This window comes from Pongo pygmaeus, chromosome 9, assembly GCF_028885625.2.
Source record: "Pongo pygmaeus isolate AG05252 chromosome 9, NHGRI_mPonPyg2-v2.0_pri, whole genome shotgun sequence".
NCBI lineage: Eukaryota > Metazoa > Chordata > Mammalia > Primates > Hominidae > Pongo > Pongo pygmaeus.
This window is the reverse complement of record NC_072382.2, coordinates 883,959-909,081: the sequence shown is the minus strand read 5'-3', so window position 1 is coordinate 909,081 and position 25,123 is coordinate 883,959. Positions and strand designations below refer to the sequence as shown.

Below are 25,123 nucleotides of genomic sequence, written 5' to 3'. Positions count from 1 at the left end.
AGCCCACCCCTGTCCCTGTCCCCCTCAACTTCCCAGGCCCACTGTCCTGGAGGGTGGACAGTCCAGCGTGAGAGCCACCTCCTGGCCCCTGCTCTCTGCAGGTCTGCAGCGCCTCACTGAAGCTCAGTCCATGGTAATTTCACCCCTCAGCATTGAAGCCCCAGCACCTGGGCTCCTCCGTTCACTAAAAGACCCCTGAAAACCCGAGTCTCTCACCTGGGCATGACCACACAACCCTGCCCAGAGCAACCCTGTCACCTGCCACTAGCTCCAACACTGGCTCTCGGCAAAGCTCCCAAGGAGGCCTTGAGCCGCACTTTGCCCAAAAAAAACAAATAACAAAGCTCTTTCTGTACAACGGAGGCGCTGTCTGAGCCTCAACAAGAGGCTGTGGTCATGGCTGGTCACAGTGGCCAACCCCACACAAGGACACCGGGCCTCCCCTTTAAACCCCACCATCCACAGACACGGTGAGCCTGAGAGGCCTGTGAGCATGGTGGAGGCCTCGGGCCCTCTTCTCTGCTGACCATGTGGCCTCCACAAGGGTTTCTTCCCTCAGGTTTTGGTTCATGCTCAGTCTTTCACACATACAGGTTTGATGAGCTTCAGCTATCTGGCAAGTGTGCACACCTACTTTGTGAAGAAAAACAACACGGGAAATTAAGCTATGGCCTAGATCCTGTCCTTCCCAGAGATCAAGAGGGACACACACAAAAAAGCCAAGCCACAAAGGATTAATTCAAGGGCTCAAAATGCAACACAATTAAAAGAATTTTGCCCACAGGAGTCTGCATTTGTGCAGCCCCAGAGCAGACGGCTGCAGCCTCACTCAGACCTGGGGCTGCAGTGCTATGACCGCAAGGACAGGCAGGCCACAGAAGCCGTGCAGGGAGAGCGTTTGTTATTTTCTTTCTTTTTTTTTTTCTGAGACAGAGTTTCGCTCTTGTTGCTCAGGCTGGAGTGCAATGGCGCAATCTCGGCTCACCACAACCTCTGCCTCCGCCTCCCAGGTTCAAACGATTCTCCTGCCTCAGCCCCCGCCTCCCAGGTTCAAGCGATGCTCCTGCCTCAGCCGCCGGAGTAGCTGGCATTATAGGCATGCGCCACTACGCCCAGCTAATTTTGTATTTTCGGTAGAGACGGGGTCGGGGTTTCTCCATGTTTGTCAGGCTGGTCTTGAACTCCCGACCTGAGGTGATCCGCCCACCTTGGCCTCCCAAAGTGTACAGGGGTGAGCCACCACACCCGGCCAATAGTTATTTTCAAGACCAAATGACTCTACCAAAAATGCTGATTTTTTTTTTAAGACAGGGTCTCGCTGTGTTGCCCAGGCTAGAGTGCAGTGACATGATCTCGACTCACTGCAGCCTCAACCTCCTGGCCTCAGGTGATCCTCCCGCCTCCGCCTCAGGAGTAGCTGGGACCACAGGTGCCACCACACCCAGCTTGAAAATGTGGATTGAAACACGGAGGCAGAGGAGCCTTGTATTCAGCATCTCATGGGTTCTCAATCAAGCCCTGCTGGACAGAATCGCAGAGCACGAAGGAAATCCTGCCGCTAAGATTCACGCCTGTGGCAGGAGAGGACTCAGAGGCCACCAGAACTCACAATCTCTTCTCGGATGGAGTAGTCAGCTGTCTCCAGATAGCTCAGCATCTCGGCCACGATCTGTGGGGCGTTGCTGCGGTCGCACATGGCGTAGAGGAGGTCCACGGCCCGCTGCCGCACGCTCACGTCCCGCTCAGTCTGGGGAACAAGGCACAGAGTAAGAGGCCGCAGGAGCAAGGCACAGGCTTGGGGACAGGCTGGGGACAGGCCCGGCACCCACATCTCAACACCCACTCTGAGCTTCCCTCATACGCACATACAGGTCCAGGGAGCCGACCTGCACTCGGGCCCATGTGTCTGGACAGCCCGGAATAGAGTTCCGCCTGCTGGCCCGGCCCTCCCGCACAGGCCAGCTTCGCTAGGACCCAGCACACTGCCTGGATTTCACCTGCTCGCCGCGCCTCCCTCCACAAGGTCCAGCTTCGCTAGGACTGAGCGCACTGCCTGGTGCGGGCCATCAAGGACTCCCTTCCATGCAGCCAAAGACCCCGCTGCCTCGGGCACTGCCACGGAGCTGCCCCAAGGCAGGTCCTCACGCCCCACCCCGGAGCCCGTGCTGATGGGCCCCCAGGAGGCTCTGCAGCACGAGAAAGCCCCAGCTCTGCTCCCAACAAAGGCAGGAGAGTGGGCACCACCAGCCCTAGCACAGGCCGTGTGCAAACGAGTGTCCAGCCTTTCTGACAATAGGGTTTGACTAAAACAAACACCGAACCAGGACCAAGAAGAATCCAGAATACCAAATGCCCACCACGAGCCCCTCGCACGCCACCCGGAATATCTGTGAGCTGCACGCATTCATGCTGGGGACTGGGAGTGGCCCCGCCACAGCCTGAGGCTGAGCCAGACCGGGAATGTGCAGCTCCCCGCCTCCCACTCCCTAACGCATGCGCACTGGTGACTAGGGACTTGGTGGACACGCCGCACGGTCCCCTACGTGGAACGAACCCTCGAGGTCGCTCTGGAGACTCGCAAAGGCTGGCAATGGCCAACCTCAACTGGGCTCTTCCAACTCTGAAATTTTTTGGTTTTTTGAGACGGAGTCTCGCTCTGTCGCCCAGGCTGGAGTGCAGTGGTGCGATCTCTGCTCACTGCAAGCTCCGCCTCTCGGGTTCACGCCATTCTCCTGCCTCAGCCTCCCGAGTAGCTGGGACTACAGGCACCAGCCGCCACCATGCCCAGCTAATTTTTTTTGCATTTTTAGTAGAGACGGGGTTTCACCATGTTAGCCGGGATGGTCTCGATCTCCTGACCTCATGATCCACCCGCCTCGGCCTCCCAAAGTGCTGGGATTACAGGCGTGAGCCACCACGCCCGGCCCCAACTCTGAAATTTTAAACCCCGAACAAAGTGAGTTTCCTTTGTAAAAGGGGGATTTTCTTGGAGATAAGGGAAAAAAAATTCATCTTTCTACCAAGAAGAACCATTTCTACTTGTCGGCACTATGCACGTGTGGGATGGCATACGGGTGCCTGTCCCCAGCAGGGAAAGGGCTGCCGGGGACTCCTGTGCTCAGCCTAACCAGGACGGCGGGGCCGTCCTGGCCATCTCCAGGCAGCACGGCCCTCAACTGTGGTGTGACCTCCTAAGAGTAGGTGACAGGCGGAGGCCAGCAGCACCAGCACCACCTCCATATCTGCGGGGAGTCAGGAAGCACTGCGTCCCCCCAGCCTTCACAGGAAGGCCCATGGCACCTGCGCAGGGAGTGAGCAGACCCCGAGGACAGGGCACTCGCCTTCAGGGCGTTGATGACCGTCTCGATGTGCGTCTTGACAGCCTCGTGGGAGAACTCGGAGCTGGCCAGCGTGCACATGCTCTCCAGGGCCAGGTAGCGCAGGTTGGTCTCGCGGTGCTGCAGGAACTGGCCCAACTGGTTGCAGGCGCGGACAAGCAGGTTCGGCTCACTGTGTGGAGGGAGGGGAAGTGGGTGGGGTTTCCTCAGCAAGTGCAACACAAACTGGACAGAGTCTGCGTTCCCCGACGGGTCCAGATGGCAGACAGCAAAGTCACACGGCACTCGCCGCCACCGCACTGCTCAAGTGGGAACTCGGGGGCCTCCCCAGATGCAGATGACACCCGACCCCTACCCCTGACGTCCGTTTTGCGTGCATTCTGTGCATCCCCACCGTGAGTCAGCCCATGCATCCACTGGAGCCTTCCCAGCACCTCCTGAGCCTCAGTCTGCATCAGGCTCGTGGGAGGCCGGTCAAGCTGTGACCCTCAATGGGGTCTCAGCCAGAGGCACCAGCCCGGGGCAGGGAGAAGGCTGAGAAGGCCGGGAGCACAGCTGCTGCCCCACTGACTCTACTGTCTCCTCAGGATGTGGCTTCTCGTCACATAACAACAGAGCTTTCTCCAAAATGGGAAATTTCAGTTTTAATAACTCTCAGCTCTGAAGTGTGACTCTCAGACTGAGTTTTCATCATTTGTAAAAATGCTGTAGTAGCAAATGGGTGGTGATCACTAGCTGTAGAGAGCGTCTGCCCACAGCCTGGCACGTTCTCTCATTATTGGGAGCCTGGTGGGAGCTGCGATCTCATTCTCACAGGACCCTAAAGCACGGCACCACACGCAAGACCCACGCCAGACCACATGTGGTGCGCTGCAATTGCTGAGCAGAAAAGGCCTGGGAGCAGAGGAGGCAGAACCTCCAGGTTGTGTGGAGCGACCACCCACCCTGCGCCTCTGTGCTGCGTGGATGGGCACAGCTGTTTCCAGCACTGCCCTGGGACCTTGGACCCACCAAGTGCGGCTCCACACCCAGCAAAGCCACAGGACACGTGCACGCACGCCCCCCACCCCACCCGTCTCCTCTCTGTTCCACTACATGAGAAGCCAGTCAGGAGTGGGGATGCTCAGGGGAAAGAGGAAAAGGCCCTTGTGGGGGATGAGACCACAGTCAGCAAAGCAATCCACGGTGAGCTCAGAGCAAGAGGGGCCGGGCTGCACAGAAAGAAGAAAAGCATCCGGCAGGGAGCACAGAGGCAGGATGAAGGGGAGGCCCACGGAGTAGACAAACCAGACATGATCCGCCCAGTCTCGTGCCAACGAGAAGGAACGCGTGTGTGCGCGCGAGACGAAGCCCCTCCACAGGCAGACGACACACCTGTCATGGTGAATGATTAAGCTGATGGCCTCGAAGAGCACGGCGTTCTTGGCGTTGGAATGCTGGACCTTCTTCGACTTGGGCGGTTCTTGGGCTTTGTTCAGGATGGTCTCCAGGCACTCGGTCAGGCGGCCTCGCACTGCGGGGTCTTCTGGGCAAGACAGAACGGTGCTCACCAGTCTCCACCCTGCCCCTCCCGGCCGCACCCATACATCATGAGAGCATTTTTAATATAGTTCACTCACATTTGTGTACCCAGCTGGGAGCATTTACAAAACTGAGACAGGCTGGGCACAGTGGCTCACTTCTGTAATCCCAGCACTTTGGGAGGCCGAGGCAGGCCAGTCACCTGAGGTCAGGAGTTCAAGAACAGACTGGCCAACACGGTGAAACCCTGTCTCTACAAAAAACGCAAAAGTTAGCCGGGTATGATGGCAGGTGCCTGTAATCCCAGCTACTCAGGAGGGGGAGATTCCGTCTCAAAAAGAAAACCTGCAAAAATCTGATACTATAAAAGCACAAATAGACCCAAACCCTAACAAAACTGTAGGCTCTGCAATAACTGCTCCACGAAAGCCGGTGCGTATGGCAGCACTGGCAGAAAGGTCCATGAATCAAGAGGCAGGGCTAGTAACACACTTCTTAAAATAATAAACAAACCACTTAAATCTGAGACAGGGAATCAGACCGGCACTGGTGCAGCTTCAGGAGCCGCGGCCTGCGCGTTACCTGGGGGTGGGTAGCACTGCAGCAGCCTCAGCAGTTTGACAGACAGCCAGGGAGCCGGGACAAAATAGTAAGTGTAATCCTGGAGATCTGTGGATGCGGACGTCACGATCTGTAAGACAGCACAGGCAATGAATGAGACACGCTGCTGGGCACGAGCCCCTACTGCTGGGACCCAAAGAAAAGCCATACTCACTCCTCGGGTCACACCTGAGCTGGAAAAATGGTTTTGTTTCATGTGCCAGGAGTGTCTGACACTGCTTGGTACCCCCTGGGTTCGCTGTGAGAGGGCTGCCCTGTCACTCGGCAACACGCTGCCGCAGCTGAGTGGCAGCCCTCGCTCGGTACAAGACACCATAGCACCTGGATTTGAAACTACAGTCTTTCCTTTGTGGACCGGCACATGAATGAAACAAGAGAGAGAGCTTTAGGCTCCTCAGAAGGAAAAAGCACCCCCACCCCCAGAAGCCAGCATTCTGACCCTACCCCACAACCCCACAGGGCCCCCTGACCACAGGCCAACCCAGATGGTGAGTTCGCAGAGGCAGGAGCCTGCCTGCCTCACTCACATCCCATCTCTTTGTCCAATACGGCCTTCAGCTTGGCAGATCCTCCATCGTGACAATCACGACAACCTCGCATTTCCACTGACATACAGCCCGAGGTCTCCTATTTCCTGGAGGTCAGGGTAGTTCCTGCCTTCCTACAAAGCTCACGTGTGACACTTTTAGACCATAAGTGAACCCATTCAGAAAGGTTCACCCTGACTCCTGCCCTAAGCTGCAAGATGCCAGCCCAGACTTGGGTCACGGACTCCTGCTGCAGGGAGGCAAGCTCTAGGCTGTCTGTCAAAGAGAAGGCTGAAAGGCACAAACACAAAGCAGGAAAGGCAAGAATCACAGCACTTCCGTGACACAGAGACACGGCCAACATGAGCTGTCTCTCAAACACGTACGCAGCTAAGGCCAGGCTCAGAGAGAAATGTACAGCCTTAACTGTACATATTTGAAACAAATATAAAGAGAAAAGCAACAAAAATTCATCTCAAGGGTTTAAAAAGAGACTAGGCTAGGCGCGGTGGCTCACGCCTGTAATCCCAGCACTTTGAGAGGCCAAGGCGGGTGGATCACAAGGTCAGGAGATCGAGACCATCCTGGCTAACATGGTGAAACCCCATCTCTACTAAAAAATACAAAGAATTAGCCAGGCATGGTGGCAGGCACCTGTAGTCTCAGCTACTCGGGAGGCTTAGGCAGGAGAATGGTGTGAATCCAGGAGGCGGAGCTTGCAGTGAGCCAAGATCATGCCACTGCACTCCAGCCTGGCCGACAGAGTGAGACTCCATCTCAAAATAAATAAGTAAATAATAAAAAGAGACTAGCAAATTAGCCCAAAGAAAGCAGAGGAAAGGAGTCCAGGTGCAGTGGCTCGTGCCTATAATCCCAGCACTTTGGGAGGCCAAGGCAGGTGGAATCACTTGAGGTCGGGAGTTCGCAACCAGCCTGGCCATTGTGGTGAAACCCCATCTCCACCAAAAATATACAAAAATTAACTGGGCGTGGTGGCGAGGGCCTGTAGTCCCAGCTACTCGGGAGGCTGAGGTAGGAGAATCGCTTGAACCCAGGCAGAGGTTGCAGTAAACCGAGATCGTGCCATTGCACTTCAACCTGGGCAACAGTGAGACTCCGACTCAAAAAAAAGAAAAGAAAAAGAAAATATGCACAGTTCCACAACTTATAAAATAAATTGAATTCGTAATTAGAAAAGTTTCACAGCCGGGCGCAGGGGCCCACACCTATAATCCCAGCACTTTGGGAGGCCAAGGTTGGCAGATCACCTGAGGTCAGGAGTTCGAGACCAGCCTGACCAACATGGAAAAACCCCGTCTCTACTAAAAATACGAAATCAGCCAGGCGTGCTGGCAGGCGCCTGTTAATCCCAGCTACTCGGGAGGCTGAGGCAGGAGAACCGCTTGAACCTGGGAGGCAGAGGTTGCGGTGAGCCGAGATCGTACCACTGCACTCCAGCCTGGGCACCAAGAGCGAGACCCCATCTCAAAAAAAAAAAGAAAGCTTCCCGCAAACAAAACTCCTAGTTCAAATGTTTTTACCAGTTAATGATAAAAACTGTTTGACAAACTAGATAGAGAAAGGAACTTCTTTAATGTGAAGAGTACCAACAACAACAACAAAATTCTAAAGCAGACATCATACTTAATGGTGAAATATTCAACACAAAAAACGGACAACCCAGGGTAAAAATGGGTAAAAGACTTAGGCACTTCACAAAACAAGACACCCAAATAGCCAATCAACATGCAAAGTTGCTCAACCTCATTGATAATCAGGAAAACGTAGATTTAAATCACAAAGAGGCCGGGTGACGTGGCTCACGCCTGTTAATTCCAGCAGTTTGGGAGGCCAAGGCAGGTAGATTGCTTGAGGTCAGGAGTTCAAGACCAGCCTGGCCAACATGGTGAAACCTCATCTCTGCTAAAAATACAAAAATTAGCCAGGCTTGGTGGCGGGTGCCTGTACTCCCAGCTACTCTGGAGGCTGAGGCAGGAGAATCCCTTGAATCCAGGAGACAGAGGTGGCAGTGAGCCGAGACTGCACCGCTGCACTCTAGCCTGGGCGACAAAGTGAGACTCTGTCTCAAAAAAAAAAAAAAAAAAAAAAAAAATCACAGAGCTCCTACTATACACCCAGATGACTAAAACACAAGAGACTAACACTACGCGTGCCGCACCCGCACCTCCTGCTGCTGCTGTGAGAGCCGGGTGCACCGCAGGGGAAGCTGGTCTGGCAATGCCTGTCTCCTCAGGTTCAGGAGCCGCAGCCCCCAGCTGAGCCATCTCGTGCACATGGAAACCAAGGGACATCCAAGACTGCTCATGCTGGAGGATTCACAGCAGCTTCAGAGGGCAAGGAGCTAAGTGTTCAACAGGACAGCGGGTAAACTGCAGGGGTCAATTCACACAACCGATTCTATGAAGCATCAAACATGAATGTATAACAGCTGCACACAAAACAAAAATTTCACCATGTTGAGCAAAACAAAAGAATGTGTGCTGCAGGTCCATCTGCATCAAACTCAAAACAGGAAGCTGAACGGCAGGCTTTAGCGTGCACGCCAGATGGTGGGTCCACGAAGCACCAGCCGCGCTTCCCCAGTGGGGGACACGGGGCCAGTGGGTGCCCCTTCTCCACCCACATGGTGTTGGGCGCTCACTCACACGATGGGAACAGGGAGCTGTGCTTCTGTACAGATGGGACAGTTCTCAATTAACAAGAAGGTTGACAGAGAAGCCAAGTTGGTTTTCATCCCTAAATTTATAAACTGACCAAATACCTTGCATTCTACAAGTAAGCTAATAAATAAATAAAACAAAACCCACCCTGACTTCTGCTCCCCCACAAACAGACTTACTCTGCTTAGCCTAGAGACAGCCAGAGACACGGAGGTTTTAAACTCTTCTGGGTTCTTCTGTGCTAAAGTGGTGATCAGACTTGTGGCTGCAGTTACCACGCCCTGAAAGAAAACACACACACAACAGACAGTCAGAACACTTGAAGCTAACCACTTGTGTTCACTCATCTTCCAAAGAAAACCTTAAACCAACCAGCAGCACACTGGCAGCCCACAGCCACCTCGGCCTCAGGCCTACTCCAAGAAACCTACAATGTTCTCCAAAATGGCACACGCAGGTTTTCTTTTTCCAGCTTCTCCTTAAAAACCGGGAAGTTCCGTCATGCTTAGCCCAGATCCCTGCCAGCATCGAAGAGCCAGAGGGCCACGTCCAGCCATGCAGGTCAAGCATGTGGGCTGCACACGCCACCTGGCCTGCTGCCCTCTCCTGGCCTGGCCTCCACCGTCATCTGCACTTGCTGCCTCTGGTTTAACCACGCATGTTCACTGTAGAGGGAGACACTATCTTTAGACTGATTTGAATCTTTACAACCCAGAAGTGAGACTGTAGAAAAGAGCAACTGCAGAAGTCCTTTTCCATTCTCCTTTTTGGAAAGTGGCCCTGGCAGTCACTGAACCACCACAGGCTGGATGAGGCCACCAGGCCCAGCACACGAGTCCTCCCTCCCCGCTCCTCCTGGCCTCAGTGAGAACAGATTCAGATCCCAGGGCACAAGCGGTCCTCCCCAAAGCACTGGGCAGCCTGTCACCGCACCGGGACACGGCGCCGGGCAGCCTGTCACCGCTACAGGACATGGCGCCGGGCAGCCTGTTACCGCTCCAGGACAGCCACTAGGGAATCGGTCACTCAGACCTCTTGAAAAAAGACTTTAATTATGTAAAGACATTCTCCCATAAATTTTTTTAAAAAATATAAAATAAATGATACCTATTCACCCTGAAGATGTAAACAGTGAGCTCAGGAAATGTCTATTTGTGTGGGCACAGTGGCTCACGCTGTAATCCCAGCACTTTGGGAGGCCGAGGCAGGCGGATACCCTGAGGTCAGGAGCTCAAGACCAGCCTGGCCAACATGGTGAAATCCCATCTCTACTAAAAATACAAAAATTATCCAGGCATGGTGGCACTCGCCTGTAATCCCAGCTACTCGGGAAGCTGAGGCAGGACAATCGCCTGAACCCAGGAGGCAGAGGTTGCAGTGAGCTGAGATTGCGCCACTGCACTCCAGCCTGGATGACAGAGCAAGCCTCTGTCTCAAAGGAAATGTCTACTTGAATGACTGATGCAATCCCCCCACCGCTTGCCCTGCGCCACGGCTCCTCAGCCTGGCTGGGGTGCAATCCCCCCACCGCTCGCCCTGCGCCACAGCTCCTCAGCCTGGCTGGGGTGCAATCCCCCCACCGCTCGCCCTGCGCCACAGCTCCTCAGCCTGGCTGGGGTGCAATCCCCCCACCGCTCGCCCTGCGCCACAGCTCCTCAGCCTGGCTGGGGTGCACCTACTGTAGCACGGCACTCTCCCCAGAGACCTGCTGTGCCTGTGCCCTCAGCTTTCCAAGGAAAATGTGAAAGCTGTAAGAAAGAAATGGGTCTGATTGGTCTTCTTCCTGTATTTCTCGGTGAGCAAAGTGCTAACGGATTTTGCCATGTCCAATAAAGAATTTGTAAGAAACTGCAGGTCTGTAAGTTCCATGAGGGCAGAGTCATTCCCCACGGGGCTCCTGAATGTTCACGGCGTGTTCCCCCAGGAAACACGCATCTAGAATGCCCCCTGCAACAGGCTGACAGGCGCTGAGCTCAGCCTCTCGTTTAGGACGTCCTCCCGCTGCGCTGAGACTGTAAGAGGCCTCTTGAGGGGCACACTCAGGCCCGCGACACGTGGCCGCACCCCTGTGGTGGCAGCTGGCGCCAAAGCGACCTCCGTGTCTCCTTAGTGGCCTCCAGCCCTTGGCCCAGCCCCCCAACCCTTCTCCCCATGGTGCCTCCTGTCCTCGTCCACTCCAACCTGTCTGCTCCATCAGGCCACCCTCAGACTACAGACCCAAGGCTCGGCACGGTGCCCATGCAGCACTCAGGCCACATCACCTCCCTCCCCAACACCCCGCTCCAGGCGCACGCCTGACCGCCGACCTTCTCACCCTCACCCACCTGGTCCTGCCCACGCCTCCTGCCCCACTCCACAAGACCTCCCTGAAGGACCCATGGGGGAGCTCACTCACTCTAGGTGAGCAAATGACACCTTTCTTGGGGGCTCCTGACTTGAGACCAGAGAAGCCAAGCCTCAGGCCTTCACTGCCAGAGGTGGAAGGCGCTTGACAAAAGCCATGGCCACACAAAAGACAGCTGCCGGGGGTGCAGGCGCGCAAGCTGGGAGAGCTAAGATGGGAAAGTACTGGGCAGCAGGGGGCCCACCCTGGGGTTGGCTGTGGCGCCCCTTCAGGATGAGTTTCTGTTGCCTATAACCAAGAATATGCTGACTCAAGTGCCTGGTGAAATAAAGCCACATGCATAAAAATACAAAAAGCAAACCAAGTAGCTGGCGTCACAGAATCATAAAGTATCCGAGGAGAGGTGCCCTTGTGGCCACCTGAGGCAAGGCCCTGCCACCCTGAAAAGCACTCAGGGTGACCCTGCGGCCGCATGGCCACGGAAACTTCCAAAGCAGGAGCAATGACAGCAGTCCCGGCCAGTCCCACAGAGCGTGCACAGATCCTGTCTGCAGAAGGCCCAGGGGAAAGCAGGCAGCCCTGGCCCCTCAGCAGCCCAGTGCCCGGCTGCCATGTGGAGCAGGAGCCCGGGGCCTGCCTCCCTGACCAGGCCCTAACGACTCACAGCTCCCACATAGCTGCTTCACCCGCACACTCTCGGATGCCCAAGACCCCAACACGCCAACTCCAGGTACGGGCCTGGGGCTGTGAGAGGGCATTTCCTCTTTCTGAGCTTCAGCCTCCTTGACCGCAAAGCGGGAAAATCCCATGACCTCCCAGGGTCCACGGGATGGTGGACGACAGCCTCCAGCAGCACCATCTGAAAGGCTCCCCCGCCAGAATGGGGCTCACGGCAACATGGGAAAGTGGCATTCTCGGCCCTCTATCCTGGATCCTTGTGAACGTGGCCCACATGCCTCTCCACGCAGCAGGAAATACTTCCGCTCCTGCCAACTTTGACCCTGTCATTCATACAGCAGAGTTCAGGCAGGACAAGCACACCCTACCCACATCCACCCCTGCTGGATGCGGTGGATGGCTCTGTGACCCCCAAGCCCCTGAGGCTCACACACTAGCCCCTCCCCGACACCTGCCTCTCACAGCACCTGAATACACATCACCAAATCGCTCGAAACCTCCACCCTTGGTGTATGCCTATACCATGGGGATGACCGCTGGACCTGGCCCGTGGAGTAGGCACGTGGATTAGTAAGACTGCACGTTAGAGCCTAGATGAGGGCACAGGCAGCCGGGACGCCAGGCAGGAGCTCCCCGTACTAGATAGGTGTTTCCAGGAGACACGTGTCTCAGCTGCGGGTGTCTGCAGAGCCTCTGTGCTACCCGAGGGCTTCAGCCAATGCCTGGCCACAGGATGAGCAGAGGCTGAGTCTTACTCATCCAGCCCCAGGAAGGGCCCCCGTGGTCTCAGCACTCAGACACAACAGCCCCTGTGACAGTCTCTCCTGGGCATCCCGAGAAGGCGCACCATAGTGTCTTCACAACGGCCATCCCAAAGGTCACCTGGGGGAGCGGGGAGAACCGAAGCCAGGGGTGCTTACCAAGTGCTGGTCGTTGAGCAGGTGCACCACTCGGGATGTCCAGTCGCCCATGGGGACAAGATCGGGGGACGTCCTGTACAGGCGCAGCAAGCACAGGGCCGCGCTCTGCTTCACGCTGTCCATAGTGTCTCTGAAAGACAGACGTCAGAGTCACTCCCAACGGGCTGAGGACAGCGCAGAGCTGCACGGAGCACCCCCCCAGAGCCAGCAGGAGACGCGGGGGTGGGGCTGGCGCAGGGGCCAAGACAGCACTCAGGGCCGCCTGCCGAGGGCCACCTAGGGGGCAGCAGCAGCTTTCTCAGCACACATGGGCCCTGCTCCAAAGGTCTCCCTGCCAACCTTCTCACCACCAAAACCACCAGCCGACCACAGGCAGCTCACATTGCTCATTCGTTGTTTGAACAATAGCTTTCTTGTTGTTGTTGTTACAACTTAATAATCCACAATCACAACAGAAATGCTTGGAGGGCCCTGCACCGCCATGGAGCTCCACATCTGCTTGATGATCTTCCCCTGCCCCATGCCCGCCCTCACCCCACCACGCCCGCCCTGAACAGTCGACTGGGCCACACATGCCCTCGCCCCCGGAGCAAAGGGCTTCGGGTCCCTGTAGACACGGTGGGAAGGGAGCCGGCCACGGGCTCTCCTGCTCTGCTGCCGACACGCTTGTCCAGGGCACAGACGTGTTCCATGCTCCGCTTATCCCCCTTCGCCCTCCCGCCACCAGACTCTGCTAAGCAGCTGGGAAGACAACAGGGAGCCTGGGGTGGACGCTGTGGAGGCACAGCTGAAAAAGGGTCAGTCTCTTCTCCAAGCGCTTAACAGAATCAGCTGGAATCTGCTGCTCCACATGGAAGGAAGAAAAGGGTATAGGGACTACCTGTACCATTTACCTTTTGGCTTTTTTATTCCTAAATCTCCCCCTATACTATTCCAAAAAATTACTTTGAATAAAAAATTCCCCTTCTGGGTGCAAACACCCCTGCAAGGAGGAGTAGGTATTGCGTCCCTCTTCCGGCCCACCCCATCCTCACCAGATCAGCCCAGAGCCGGAACCGCACACACACCCTCCCATGCGTCCATGTGGATGTGTGGTCGAGGCCACGTCAGGGGTGTGTACCAGGCGCCAGCAGGGCTGTCCTTGCCAGGCGGCTTCAGAACCCCATGACTGGGCCCCCAGCAGTCCCTCAACATAGAAGAGCCAACCAGTTTCCATGCTTGTTGCTACAAATGCCGACACACGAGGGCGCCCAGCACGCCACGCTCCTCAGAGAGGAGGAGGATCCGCCTCCTCTCTTAGGCAGATGAACACAGTCTAAATTATCAGCTCACACAAAGGAGACACGGGGCCCCATCACTACTCTCCGGTGTCAGCTCACACAAGGTAGACTGAGGACCCCACCATTACTCTCCAGCATCTGCTCACACGAGGGAGACCGAGGATCCCACAGCTACTCTCCGACGTCGGCTCACACGAGGGAGACCGAGGACCCCACAGCTACTCTCCGACGTCGGCTCACACGAGGGAGACCGAGGACCCCACAGCTACTCGCCGACGTCGGCTCACACGAGGGAGACCGAGGACCCCACAGCTACTCGCTAATGTCGGCTCACACGAGGGAGACCGAGGACCCCACTGCTTCTCGCTAATGTCGGCTCACACGAGGGAGACCGAGGACCCCACAGCTACTCGCTAATGTCGGCTCACACGAGGGAGACCGAGGACCCCACTGCTTCTCGCTAATGTCGGCTCACACGAGGGAGACCGAGGACCCCACAGCTACTCGCTAATGTCGGCTCACACGAGGGAGACCGAGGACCCCACAGCTACTCGCTAATGTCGGCTCACACGAGGGAGACCGAGGACCCCACAGCTACTCTCCGACGTCGGCTCACACGAGGGAGACCGAGGACCCCACAGCTACTCTCCGACGTCGGCTCACACGAGGGAGACCGAGGACCCCACTGCTTCTCGCTAATGTCGGCTCACACGAGGGAGACCGAGGATCCCACAGCTACTCGCTAATGTCGGCTCACACGAGGGAGACCGAGGACCCCACAGCTACTCGCTAATGTCGGCTCACACGAGGGAGACCGAGGACCCCACAGCTACTCTCCGACGTCGGCTCACACGAGGGAGACCGAGGACCCCACAGCTACTCGCTAATGTCGGCTCACACGAGGGAGACCGAGGACCCCACAGCTACTCTCCGACGTCGGCTCACACGAGGGAGACCGAGGACCCCACAGCTACTCTCCGACGTCGGCTCACACGAGGGAGACCGAGGACCCCACAGCTACTCTCCGACGTCGGCTCACACGAGGGAGACCGAGGACCCCACAGCTACTCTCCGACGTCGGCTCACACGAGGGAGACCGAGGACCCCACAGCTACTCTCCGACGTCGGCTCACACGAGGGAGACCGAGGACCCCACTGCTTCTCGCTAATGTCGGCTCACACGAGGGAGACCGAGGACCCCACAGCTACTCTCCGACGTCGGCTCACACGAGGGAGACCGAGGACCCCACAGCTACTCTCCAACGTCGGCTCACACGAGGGAGACCGAGGACCCCACTGCTTCTCGCTAATGTCGGCTCACACGAGGGAGACCGAGGACCCCACAGCTACTCGCTAATGTCGGCTCACACGAGGGAGACCGAGGACCCCACAGCTACTCGCCGACATCGGCTCACACGAGGGAGACCGAGGACCCCACAGCTACTCGCTAATGTCGGCTCATACGAGGGAGACCGAGGACCCCATGGCTACTCTGCACCTCCACGGGTTCTCTTTCCACCAACTCTGTCCATCCCAGCAGAGACACCACCCCACTCTTCTGCCTTGGCCGCTGCCCCCCGTCCCTATCTGTGGCCCTAGGAATGACCTGACCTCCTCAGCACCTACTCTGCCCTTCCATTTCTAGGTGGCACACCCCAGCAGTCCTCCAATGACAGCACCTCCTTCCCCAGCAGTCCTCCAATGACAGCACCTCCTTCCCCAGCAGTCCTCCAATGACAGCACCTCCTTCCCCAGCAGTCCTCCAATGACAGCACCTCCTTCCCCAGCAGTCCTCCAATGACAGCACCTCCTTCCCCAGCAGTCCTCCAATGACAGCACCTCCTTCCCCAGCAGTCCTCCAATGACAGCACCTCCTTCCCCAGCATGGCAATGACAGCACCTCCTTCCCGAGCATGGCAATGACAGCACCTCCTTCCCGAGCATGGCAATGACAGCACCTCCTTCCCGAGCATGGTTTTTTTTTGTTTTTGTTTTTGAGACAGTGCTGCTCTTTCGCCAGGTTGGAGTACAGTGGAGCAATCTCGGCTCACTGCAACCTCCGCCTCCCGGGTTCAAGCGATTCTCCTGCCTCAGCCACCCAAGTAACTAGGACTATAGGAGGGCGCCACCATGCCCAGCTAATTTTTGTATTTTTAGTAGAGACGGGGTTTCACCATGTTGGCCAGGATGGTCTCGAGCTCTTGAACTCGTGATCCGCCCGTCTCAGCCTCTCAAAGTGCTGGGATTACAGGCATGAGCCACCATGCCTGGCTTTTTTTTTTTTTTTTTTTTTTTTTTTGAGACAGAGTCTTATTCTGTTGCCCAGGCTGGTGTGTAGTGGTGCAATGTCAGCTTACTGCAGCCTCCGCCTCCTGGGTTCAAGCGATTCTCCTGCCTCAAGCCTTCTGAGTAGCTGCGATTACAGGTGAGCACCACCACACCCAGCTAATTTTTGTATTTTTAGTAGAGATGGGGTTTCGCCATGTTGGCCAGGCTGGTCTCAAACTCCTGACCTCAGGCCCGCCCACCTTGGCCTTCCAAAGTGCTGGGATTACAGGCGTAAGTGAGCCACTGTGCCCAGCCTGAGCATGTTACTTTGAGTCATCTACTACTTAGCTGGATTTCAACAACTGGCCCTTTTCTTCAAGGAAGGCCCATGGGTACCATGTTACCTGAGCTCTCTGAGGTAGGAGAACCCTGCCTGTGACCTTCATCCCCACGGGACCACTCAGGCACCAGAACACGGGCCATCCACTCCCTTCATGGGACCACTCAGGCACCAGAACACGGGCCACCCACCCCCTTCATGGGACCACTCAGGCACCAGAACACGGGCCACCTGCTCCCTTCTGGCTGCAGACGCTGTGCACTGGCCACCTGCTCCCTTCCAGCCATAGACGCATTGCACTGGCCCCTGGAGACCCCTCCTCACCCTGGCTCCTCCCTCCTCCGTCCCTGGCTCCTGCAGCAAGTCCTCTGTTCAGGTAGTGCCCCACTTCATCAATCTGCACGCGCCTCAGGGGTGGCCCTGTCTTGCATTCCGCTCACGCGCAGACATCCACCAAGCACCTACTAGGGACCTGGTACTGTTCAAAATGCTGGGTTTGTAAAGCGGCCACCGCAGTGGACAGAAACCTCAGAGCCCAGGAAGCTTCCACCCTGAGGGTGGAAACAGGTAATAAACAGGGAAGCAACAACCCTGGGGGCAGGAGGAGAGGGAGGGCCAGGAGGCCGTGGCCCTGAGGCAGAATCCACTGGACCTTCTGGCTGGTTCTGATCCCCAGCCCCACCCTCCCTCTCCTGCACCAGCGCCCTCTGATCATTCGAGTCTTCCTTCCATCTTGGGCACCCTGTTTTCGGGGCGCCCACCACGTGCTCTGCCACCTATGACTGAATGGCCCGAGGAGCAACGGTGCCTTCAGGCACTGCGCCTGCTCCCCCGGCTCTGCGGTTCTGCTCCTGTCCATCCTACTGCGGGGTCACCCATCTCTGAGCTCTCGCGCTTCTGAGTATCTGTCTTCTCGGGGTTGTGCTGCGGTCTCTCTGCCAGCTGGGCTCCTCCTCGCCTCACAGCTGACAGGAGGCTGCCTCGTTCTCTATTGTGGGGATGTCCTCGCCTCACAGCTGATAGAAGGCTGCCTCGTTCTCTGTTGTGGAGCATCCTGTGTGGTGTGGGGTGCAGCACCCTGGTCTCTACCCACTATGACAACCAAAAATGCCCCAAGACATGGCCCAGTGCCCTCACAAAGCCAACGTGGCCCAGTTGAGACGCCGGTCTAGGCCTGTTTCTCTCATGCCTTCCCACCACCTTCTCTCCAGTCCTCACTGTGTGGTCTGGGTGGATGTCCACCCACTCCCCCGTGGCCTGAGGCCTAGCTCAGCCGGGTGGCACCGTGTGGGCGAGGGGTCAGTTTCCCAAGTCCGCAGGGTATCCTGGAACATGCAGGTGGGGACCCTGCCTGTGGCACAGACACCCCAGGGTTGCTTTAAGCTCTTCCAGAGCTGGTGACTCAGCTCCACAAGGCTTCTCTCCAAATTAACAAGGGACGGAACAGATGGCCAAGGGCGCTCCGGCGTGGTGCTCAGCTTCTCCGCGTGAAGCCCTTGGGAAAGGGCGCGAGGAGGAGCTGCCCCGAGATGCATCGTTCTACCCGGTGCCCTGTGGGGCTGAAGCCCCTCCTTGGTTCTGCTGGCAGGGTTTGGGCGTTCTTCTTTGATCTGTGTTTTGAATCTCAGTGGTATTAGATTGCACTTTACTTGAAATCTAAACTTGTAATTCTCTTTTTGCTTTGGAGACAGGGTCTCGCTCTGTCGCCCAGGCTGGAGTACAGTGGCATGAACACAGCTCACTGCAACCTTGACTTCCTGGGCTCAAGCAATCCTCCTGCCTCAGCCTCCCAAGTAGCTGGGACGACAGGAGCACACCACCACACCTGGCTAATTTTTTAAAACTGTTTGTAGAGATGGGATCTCCCTATGTTGCCCAGGCTGGTCTTGAACTCCTGGGCTCAAGCGATTCTCCCACCTTGGCCTCCTACAGTCCTGGGATTAGAGGTGTGAGCCACCGTGCCCGGCCTAAACTTGTAATTCTGGATCCCACCTTAGGCTACATCTCATCTCCCATAAGATGGGGAGAGTAAAACATTTCCTAGGCTAAGCAGCTCCATATTTGATGTATTTGGCATGAAAGCAGCACATCTTCAGCAGGAGCCCGGCACGAGCCCGGCACGAGCCCGGCACGAGCCCGGCACATACCCGGCTACAAGGACCTTAGGGATCTCCCCGGCGAAGGCCTCGGCCATCTCCCGGCTGCCCACGCTGGCGATGCAGTGCAGGGCCAGGCCCATGAAGGTGGGGTTGCGGCTGGCCAGGTCATTCTTGATGGCGTTGTTAATCAGGCGGATCAGCTCACTGTTCGAGTTCACCAACACAGAGATGAAAAGGTAGCCCTGCGTTCCAAAAGACAGGAGAAGAGAAAGCTCATGACAATCCAAGTCCGCCTGTGGCCCTGAGTCACCCAACAAGCAGTGACACACAGATGCGGAAGCAGCCCGGGCACCACCCACACACCCAGGGCACTGCTGTGGGAGCTGCGCCTCTCAGGACTCGGCAAACGTCTGTTCCGGTGGAACCGAATGCTCTCATGGCGCAGCGTTCCCGTGGGGCACACCGGACTAGCGTGCCACGAGCCAGACGCCAACAGGAACTGGACGCCCCCCGTCCCACTCACTTCACTGCGGGCCACGCGTCTGAGTGGTCCGGACGTCACACTATCCTCAACTTAAGATGGGAGGGAACCTTCACTGACAGGCTGATTTTAGCTACAATGATTTCCCGAAACCCGGCTGCCTGTTCCCTCCAACTCTTTAATCTGCCTGTGTCACAGCCTCACGCCGCCCCCCGCCACCTCCACTGACCCAGGGCAAACCCCAGTCCTGTGTCACTGCCACTCCTTCCCAGCCATCCTCAAAGGTCACACCCTCCCCACCCAGAGGGAAACAGTGGTTTTCTCCAGACCCAACCCATCACTGACCACCCAGGTTAAAGATGTGCCCAGCTTCCCACAGCTCCCAGGAAGACACCACGAGGGAGCTCCCGCTCTTCCAAACACCACTGCCCTTTCAGCCCTGCACTCGCACACCCAGGCCACTGCCAGGCACCACACGCTCTGCTCGCCCTGCTCCTCCCGCCCTCAGCCCCCAGTTAACTTCCCCTCCCTCCAGCCTCAGCTCAACACACCCACCCCACTCCCTCTCTCAAATCCTTTCAAATCTATGTCTGTGGAGCCATGTGACACCCATCTCCCCCAGGACAAGGGCAGGGCCCAAGTTCTGGTCCCTGTGCCTCTGTCCTCAAGGCTAATCCCCCATCCCCCCAACACTGCTTGGTGTACCACAGGCACTCCACAAATGCTTGAATAAATACCAATACTTATCAAAACCCCTGAGACATCTAGAGTCTCTCTTAATTTCTCTAAGTTAAATTTTTTGACAAATGGAAGAAAATATTACTTTATACCACCAGGGAAAACACAGAAATTATGTGACTACAAGAGACTACACAGCTCAACTTGCAAAGCCCAAGAAGGCTTCAAAAGCAGAGTGACAGGACACTGTGCATCAGCCCGGCAAGGGCTGGGGAGATGGTGGGGCGAGCACCCCTCACACCAAGACCCAGCCACGTGCCTCCAGCGCCTACTGCAGAAACAAAGCTGTCCAAGGGGCCACGGGACAGGTCTACTTGGGACAGTGTGTCAACAAGGCACTGTGGCAGGGAGACACCCTCCCCTCCTCTGGAGGCTGACCTCATGGGCACAGAGCACCAACCACATCAAACGCTGGGCCGCGTGCAGCGGGCGGTCCTGAAACTCGCCGTAAGGGAGGTTGCAAAGAAAGGAGGAAAAGGCATGGCCACCTCATCAGGAAAACCGCATGCGGGAGGAGGAACCCTGTGAGGGCATCGGGGCTTCCTGAAGAACACCCAGATTGGGCGGGAAGGGGGCCCTCAGGGTGTTGGCAGCAGGTGCTAACAAAGACTGGGCATGCGTCTCCATCTGCAGCAGACCCACGTGGCTCACGTCAGCTGTGGGTAGAGAAGGAAGCAGCGGCCCTACGCGGGCACGGGGCCTCAGTCCTGCCAGGCACATGCCATCCTCCACCGCCTCCACCTGCAGCGATACTCACGATCTGCTTTTCCGTGTATCTGTTTGAACTCAGCAGGTTCACAGCCTCCATGTGTCCAAAGTCAATGTCATGACCAAGGAGAAAGATGAAGAGCAACTTGCAGACGTACTTTTTTTTACTATAGCCATCGAGAGCCTTGTCACCTACAGAAAAGGTGGGGAAGAGGTTTTACTCCAGGCGGGCAGAGGCAGGGGAGAGGGGAGAGCAGAGGGCAGTGCAGCAGTACAGCAGGCAGCATGGACGAGCCTCCAGGAGAGGGCTGGCCGGGCCCAGGCAGGCGCAGTGCAGACGCTGCTGAGCATGAATAACCTTTCTAAACTCGTGGTACTCATGAGAATCCAAGTTTTTTATTTCCCTTTTAAAAACAGGCACCAGAACATCCAGCAACAAGAGTTCTACCCTCCCACGACAACCCTGCGCAGGTGCAGCCCAGCTGGCCCTCACAGGGCCTCACTCCGACCAGCCAAAATCCCACAGAGGGCCCTGCTGTGATGGAACTTGCAAACCCTGCCTTCAACCATCAAGCTTGTCTTTGAAATCAGTTTAATTTAGGCATATGAACACAGTCTAAATTATCTGCCACTTCACAGCCATTCTAGGGCAAATCAGCTGGTCATGAAAACAAGGCCCACACGCGACGGCCCCTAAGGCTTCTGTTTCTCTGCCTCATCGCAGTTTGTCTGAGCCCCTCACAAGGGATCACGGCAGGGCAGGTTCAAAACATGTAATTGGCAGAATATAAAATTCCAAAATATAAAACCAACCCTTAAAAAAAGGGCCATTCTGGGCCCGGCGCGGTGGCTCACGCCTGTAATCCTAGCACTTTGGGAGGCCAAGGCGGGCGGATCACCTGAGGTCAGGAGTTCAAGACCAGCCTCAACATGGAGAAACCCCATCTCTAGTAAAAATACAAAATTAGCCGGGTGTGGTGGTGCATGCCTGTAATCCCAGCTACTCGGGAGGCTGAGGCAGAAGAATTGCTTGAACCTGGGAGGCGGAGGTTGCGGTGAGCCGAGATCACGCCATTGCACTCCAGCCTGGGCAACAAGAGCTAAACTCCGTCTCAAAGCCGTTCTGCATTGCCAGGAGTTTCTATCCCACCTGAGAGGTGAGGGAGTGTCCCTCAGAGCCAGCCTCCAGCAGGCTGTGGAGGTGAGCGGGAAAGGCGCCCTTGTGCAGGCCAAGTCTCACAGAGACTCTGCTGCCACAGCGTGAAGGAACGCAGGCTGGGAAGACAGCCCAGCCACGCCAGCCGCTCTGGCCCCCTTCTTGTGAAGGGCTGGGGTGCTCACACCTCCACGGACAACCTCAACTGTGTAGAATACAGACCGGCCACATTTCCTGGGGAACAGTGCATCACCAGTCGGCCAGTCAGCTGCATGCTGCACTCTGAGGAGCTCATGAGAAACCCCCCTCCTTGTCAGCGGCAAATTAACATAATTTAAAAGACCAGATGATATAAATAAAAGCAGACCCAACCTGGTTCCTCCCTCCCCCCGCCCCGACCCACTTATCTGCTTGCTGTGCCCAAGGGGTCCCAGCAGACACATTCTCCGTGCCCTGTATGTGCAGGAGGGCACACACAGCTAAGCACGGGCTGCGCAGCAGAGATCCTCCACTGGGAAGCCCCAGCACCGTGTCTCCTACCCAGCCCAGATTCCATCACCCGCTGGAAACCGCCTTGGACAACCACAGCCAAAAATACTGCTTGACCTCCTCCTCCCTCCAGAGACTTCTCTGTTACTCAAAGCACCTCTCAAAGGAAAAAATAACTGACAGGGGAAAGGACCAGCGGCCCGACTGGGCTGAGTTTTGTGGGACGGGGATGGGGACAGGGATGGAGATGGAGATGGAAACAGGGACGGAGACGGAGACAGGCTCTCTCCGAGAGGAGCCGACCAGTCTCTGCTCCTGCGGGACCCCAGACGAAGAGCTGCTCTAGAGCTCCCGGGTGCTGGGAAACTTAGGCCCACTTTTAGAAGCTGAGCCCACTGGACAGTGAGGGTGATGCAGGATCACCTCTGGGCCTTCCAGGGATGTCACAGAGCACTCCCCTGGGCACACCACCCCTGTTGCATAAGCATCGTGAGGGGCAGCGGAAGTCGCCAGCACGAGAAGAAAGCCACAGTGCTCGGTCCCGCTGCTCATGTGGCGGCATGTGGATTCCTGGCCTAACCCAGGGCCACAGGAAACAAGCAGCAATGCTCGCTCCACACCCTTACCCATCTCGGTGGGGCAGGTGGCAGGTGAGCCCGCCAGCTCCCCCGGCAGGTGCCACTGTGACGTTTATCCCTCCTGAAAGGACCCAGACTGATACAGTCTTCAAAATGCTAGTTTCAGTACTGGGCTAGAATTACTTTTTTATTCTAGTAATTTCAAAATGTTGAGTTGAACTTTAATATTCTGAGCTATAAAAGGCGGAGGATAACAGTAATATCTGTCTCCTTGGTTTGTGCAGATCAGAGGAGAGAATGGCTGGGAAACCTCATCCTAAACCATAAAAGGATCACGATTAAGTTTGGGCTCCAGTCTGAAAGATGCAGCCACTTGCTTGTCTTGTGGTCTCAGACATATTCCTTAACCTCTCTGAGCCCAACTTTCTCAGCAAGTTATTATAAAAATGAAACAGGGCCGAGCACGGTGGCTCACGCCTGTAATCCCAGCACTTTGGGAGGCTGAGGCGGGAGGATCATGAGGTCAGGAGATAGAGACCATCCTGGCTAACACGGTGAAATCCTGTCTCTACTAAAAATACAAAAATAAGCCGGGCATGGTGGTGGGCGCCTGTAGTCCCAGCTACTCAAGAGGCTGAGGCAGGAGAATGGCATGAAGCCGGGAGGCGGAGGTTGCAGTGAGCCGAGATCGCGCCACTGCACTCCAGCCTGGGTGACTGAGCGAGACTCGACTCCGTCTCAAAAAAATAAAATAAAATAAAAAAATAAAATGAAACAGCACAGCACACACGGAGTATCAGGTGTCTGAGGCAACGTAAGGTCACAACACAGGTTCATGAGCACCATCTTTCACTGACTCATCAGACACACACAGACTTCACAGACGATAAAATGTGACAAAATGTCTACCTCATAATGACTGAAACCTGCCTGGTTTTTTTGGTTTTGTTTTGTTTTTCCCAGACAGTCTTGCTCTGCTGCCCAGGCTGGAGTACAGTGGTGCAATCTTGGCTCACTGCAACCTCCACCTCCCAGGTTCAAGCGATTCTCGTGCCTCTGCCTCCCGAGTAGCTGAGATTACAGGCACACGCCACCATACCCGGCTAATTTTTGTATTTTTAGTAGAGACGGGGTTTCACCTTGTTGGCCAGACTGGTCTCAAACTCCTGACCTCGTGATCTGCCCACCTCGGCCTCCTAAAGTGCTGGGATTACAGGCGTGAGCCACCATGCCCGGCCTGGTATTTTTTTATAACAAAGTATCAAGTAAAATAAGATAAACTGGAGAGTGAGTCAGGAACCAGAGCTTCCAGGCTTTCTCTTGACCTGAAAGTTGGGAGGAGGGACAGTGCCCTGACTGGTCACCAGCCAGAGGCACTGCTGGCTCCACACTCTCCAACCCCCATAGCCTGCATGAGGCTCACACCCTCAGGGGCAGGGTGGGGACTCCTTCCACTTCCTCACCAACGCACACCAGCCCCAACAACAGTGTGTGGCACAAGGCAGTTGCTCAGTTTTTGCCTTTTACATCAATGAATTAATAATCAAGCAAACTAACGGCAAAATGAAAAACAGGCTGCCCAAGTGAAAGAAAAAATAAAGCGTTTTATCTGGAGACAAGGTCTCCCTCTGCCACCCAGGCTGGAGTACAGTAGCATGACCACGGCTCACTGCAGCCTCGACCTCCTAGGCTCAAGTGATCCTCCCACCTCAGCCTCCCAAGTAGCTGAGACCACAGGCATGTGCAACCACATACGGCTAATTTTTCGTACTTTTAGTAGAGATTTTTAGGGTTTCGCCATGTTGCCCAGGCTGGCGAGTGATCTGAGGTTAAGTGATCTGCCTGCCTCGGCCTCCCAAAGTGCTAGGATTATAGGCATGAGCCACCGCACCCGGCCTATTTAGCAAATTAATGTCCACAACCTGGGAAACTCCTGGAGACGATCAATAAGAAGAAATTACCAGTCAGGTGCAGTGGCTTATGCCTGTAATCCCACCATTTTGGGGAGGATTCACTTGAGGTGGGTGAGTTCACCTGAGGCCACGAATTCGTGATCAGCCTGGGAAACATAGCGAGACCCCATCTCCACAACAAGTTTTAAAATTTGCTGGGCGTGGTGGTGCACACCTGCAGTCCTAGCCACTCGGAAGGTGGAAGCAGGAGGATCGCCTGAGCCCAGGAAGTCAAGGCTGCAGTGAGTTAGGGTCATGCCACAGCACTCCAGCCTGGGCAACAGAACAAGACCCTTTCTCTTTAAAAAAGAAACTACCATGTCTCTGTAGAGTATGAGAACACAACAATTGTTTTCTAAAGGCTTAAAGATGGAAGGCACACCCGTGAACATCCCAGTAACTCC

At 56.0% G+C, this 25,123-nt stretch overlaps 1 protein-coding gene across 2 annotated transcripts in view; it reads right to left on the bottom strand.

Annotated features, from left to right (window-relative positions):
* The window catches only part of AP2A2 (adaptor related protein complex 2 subunit alpha 2), an 85,987-nt gene that overhangs the window by 21,648 nt on the left and 39,216 nt on the right, over window positions 1-25,123 (bottom strand). Inside the window, exons 3-10 of one of the 2 annotated variants that reach the window (XM_054439039.2) lie at window positions 20,594-20,736; window positions 18,666-18,859; window positions 12,631-12,760; window positions 8,868-8,969; window positions 5,442-5,550; window positions 4,713-4,863; window positions 3,342-3,510; window positions 1,610-1,747 (exon numbers count right to left, since the gene is read on the bottom strand). In XM_054439039.2, coding sequence (XP_054295014.1) covers window positions 1,610-1,747; window positions 3,342-3,510; window positions 4,713-4,863; window positions 5,442-5,550; window positions 8,868-8,969; window positions 12,631-12,760; window positions 18,666-18,859; window positions 20,594-20,736 — 1,136 coding nt within the window. The remainder of the gene's footprint in view (window positions 1-1,609; window positions 1,748-3,341; window positions 3,511-4,712; window positions 4,864-5,441; window positions 5,551-8,867; window positions 8,970-12,630; window positions 12,761-18,665; window positions 18,860-20,593; window positions 20,737-25,123) is intronic. The other variant, XM_054439040.2, reaches the window with a different exon arrangement.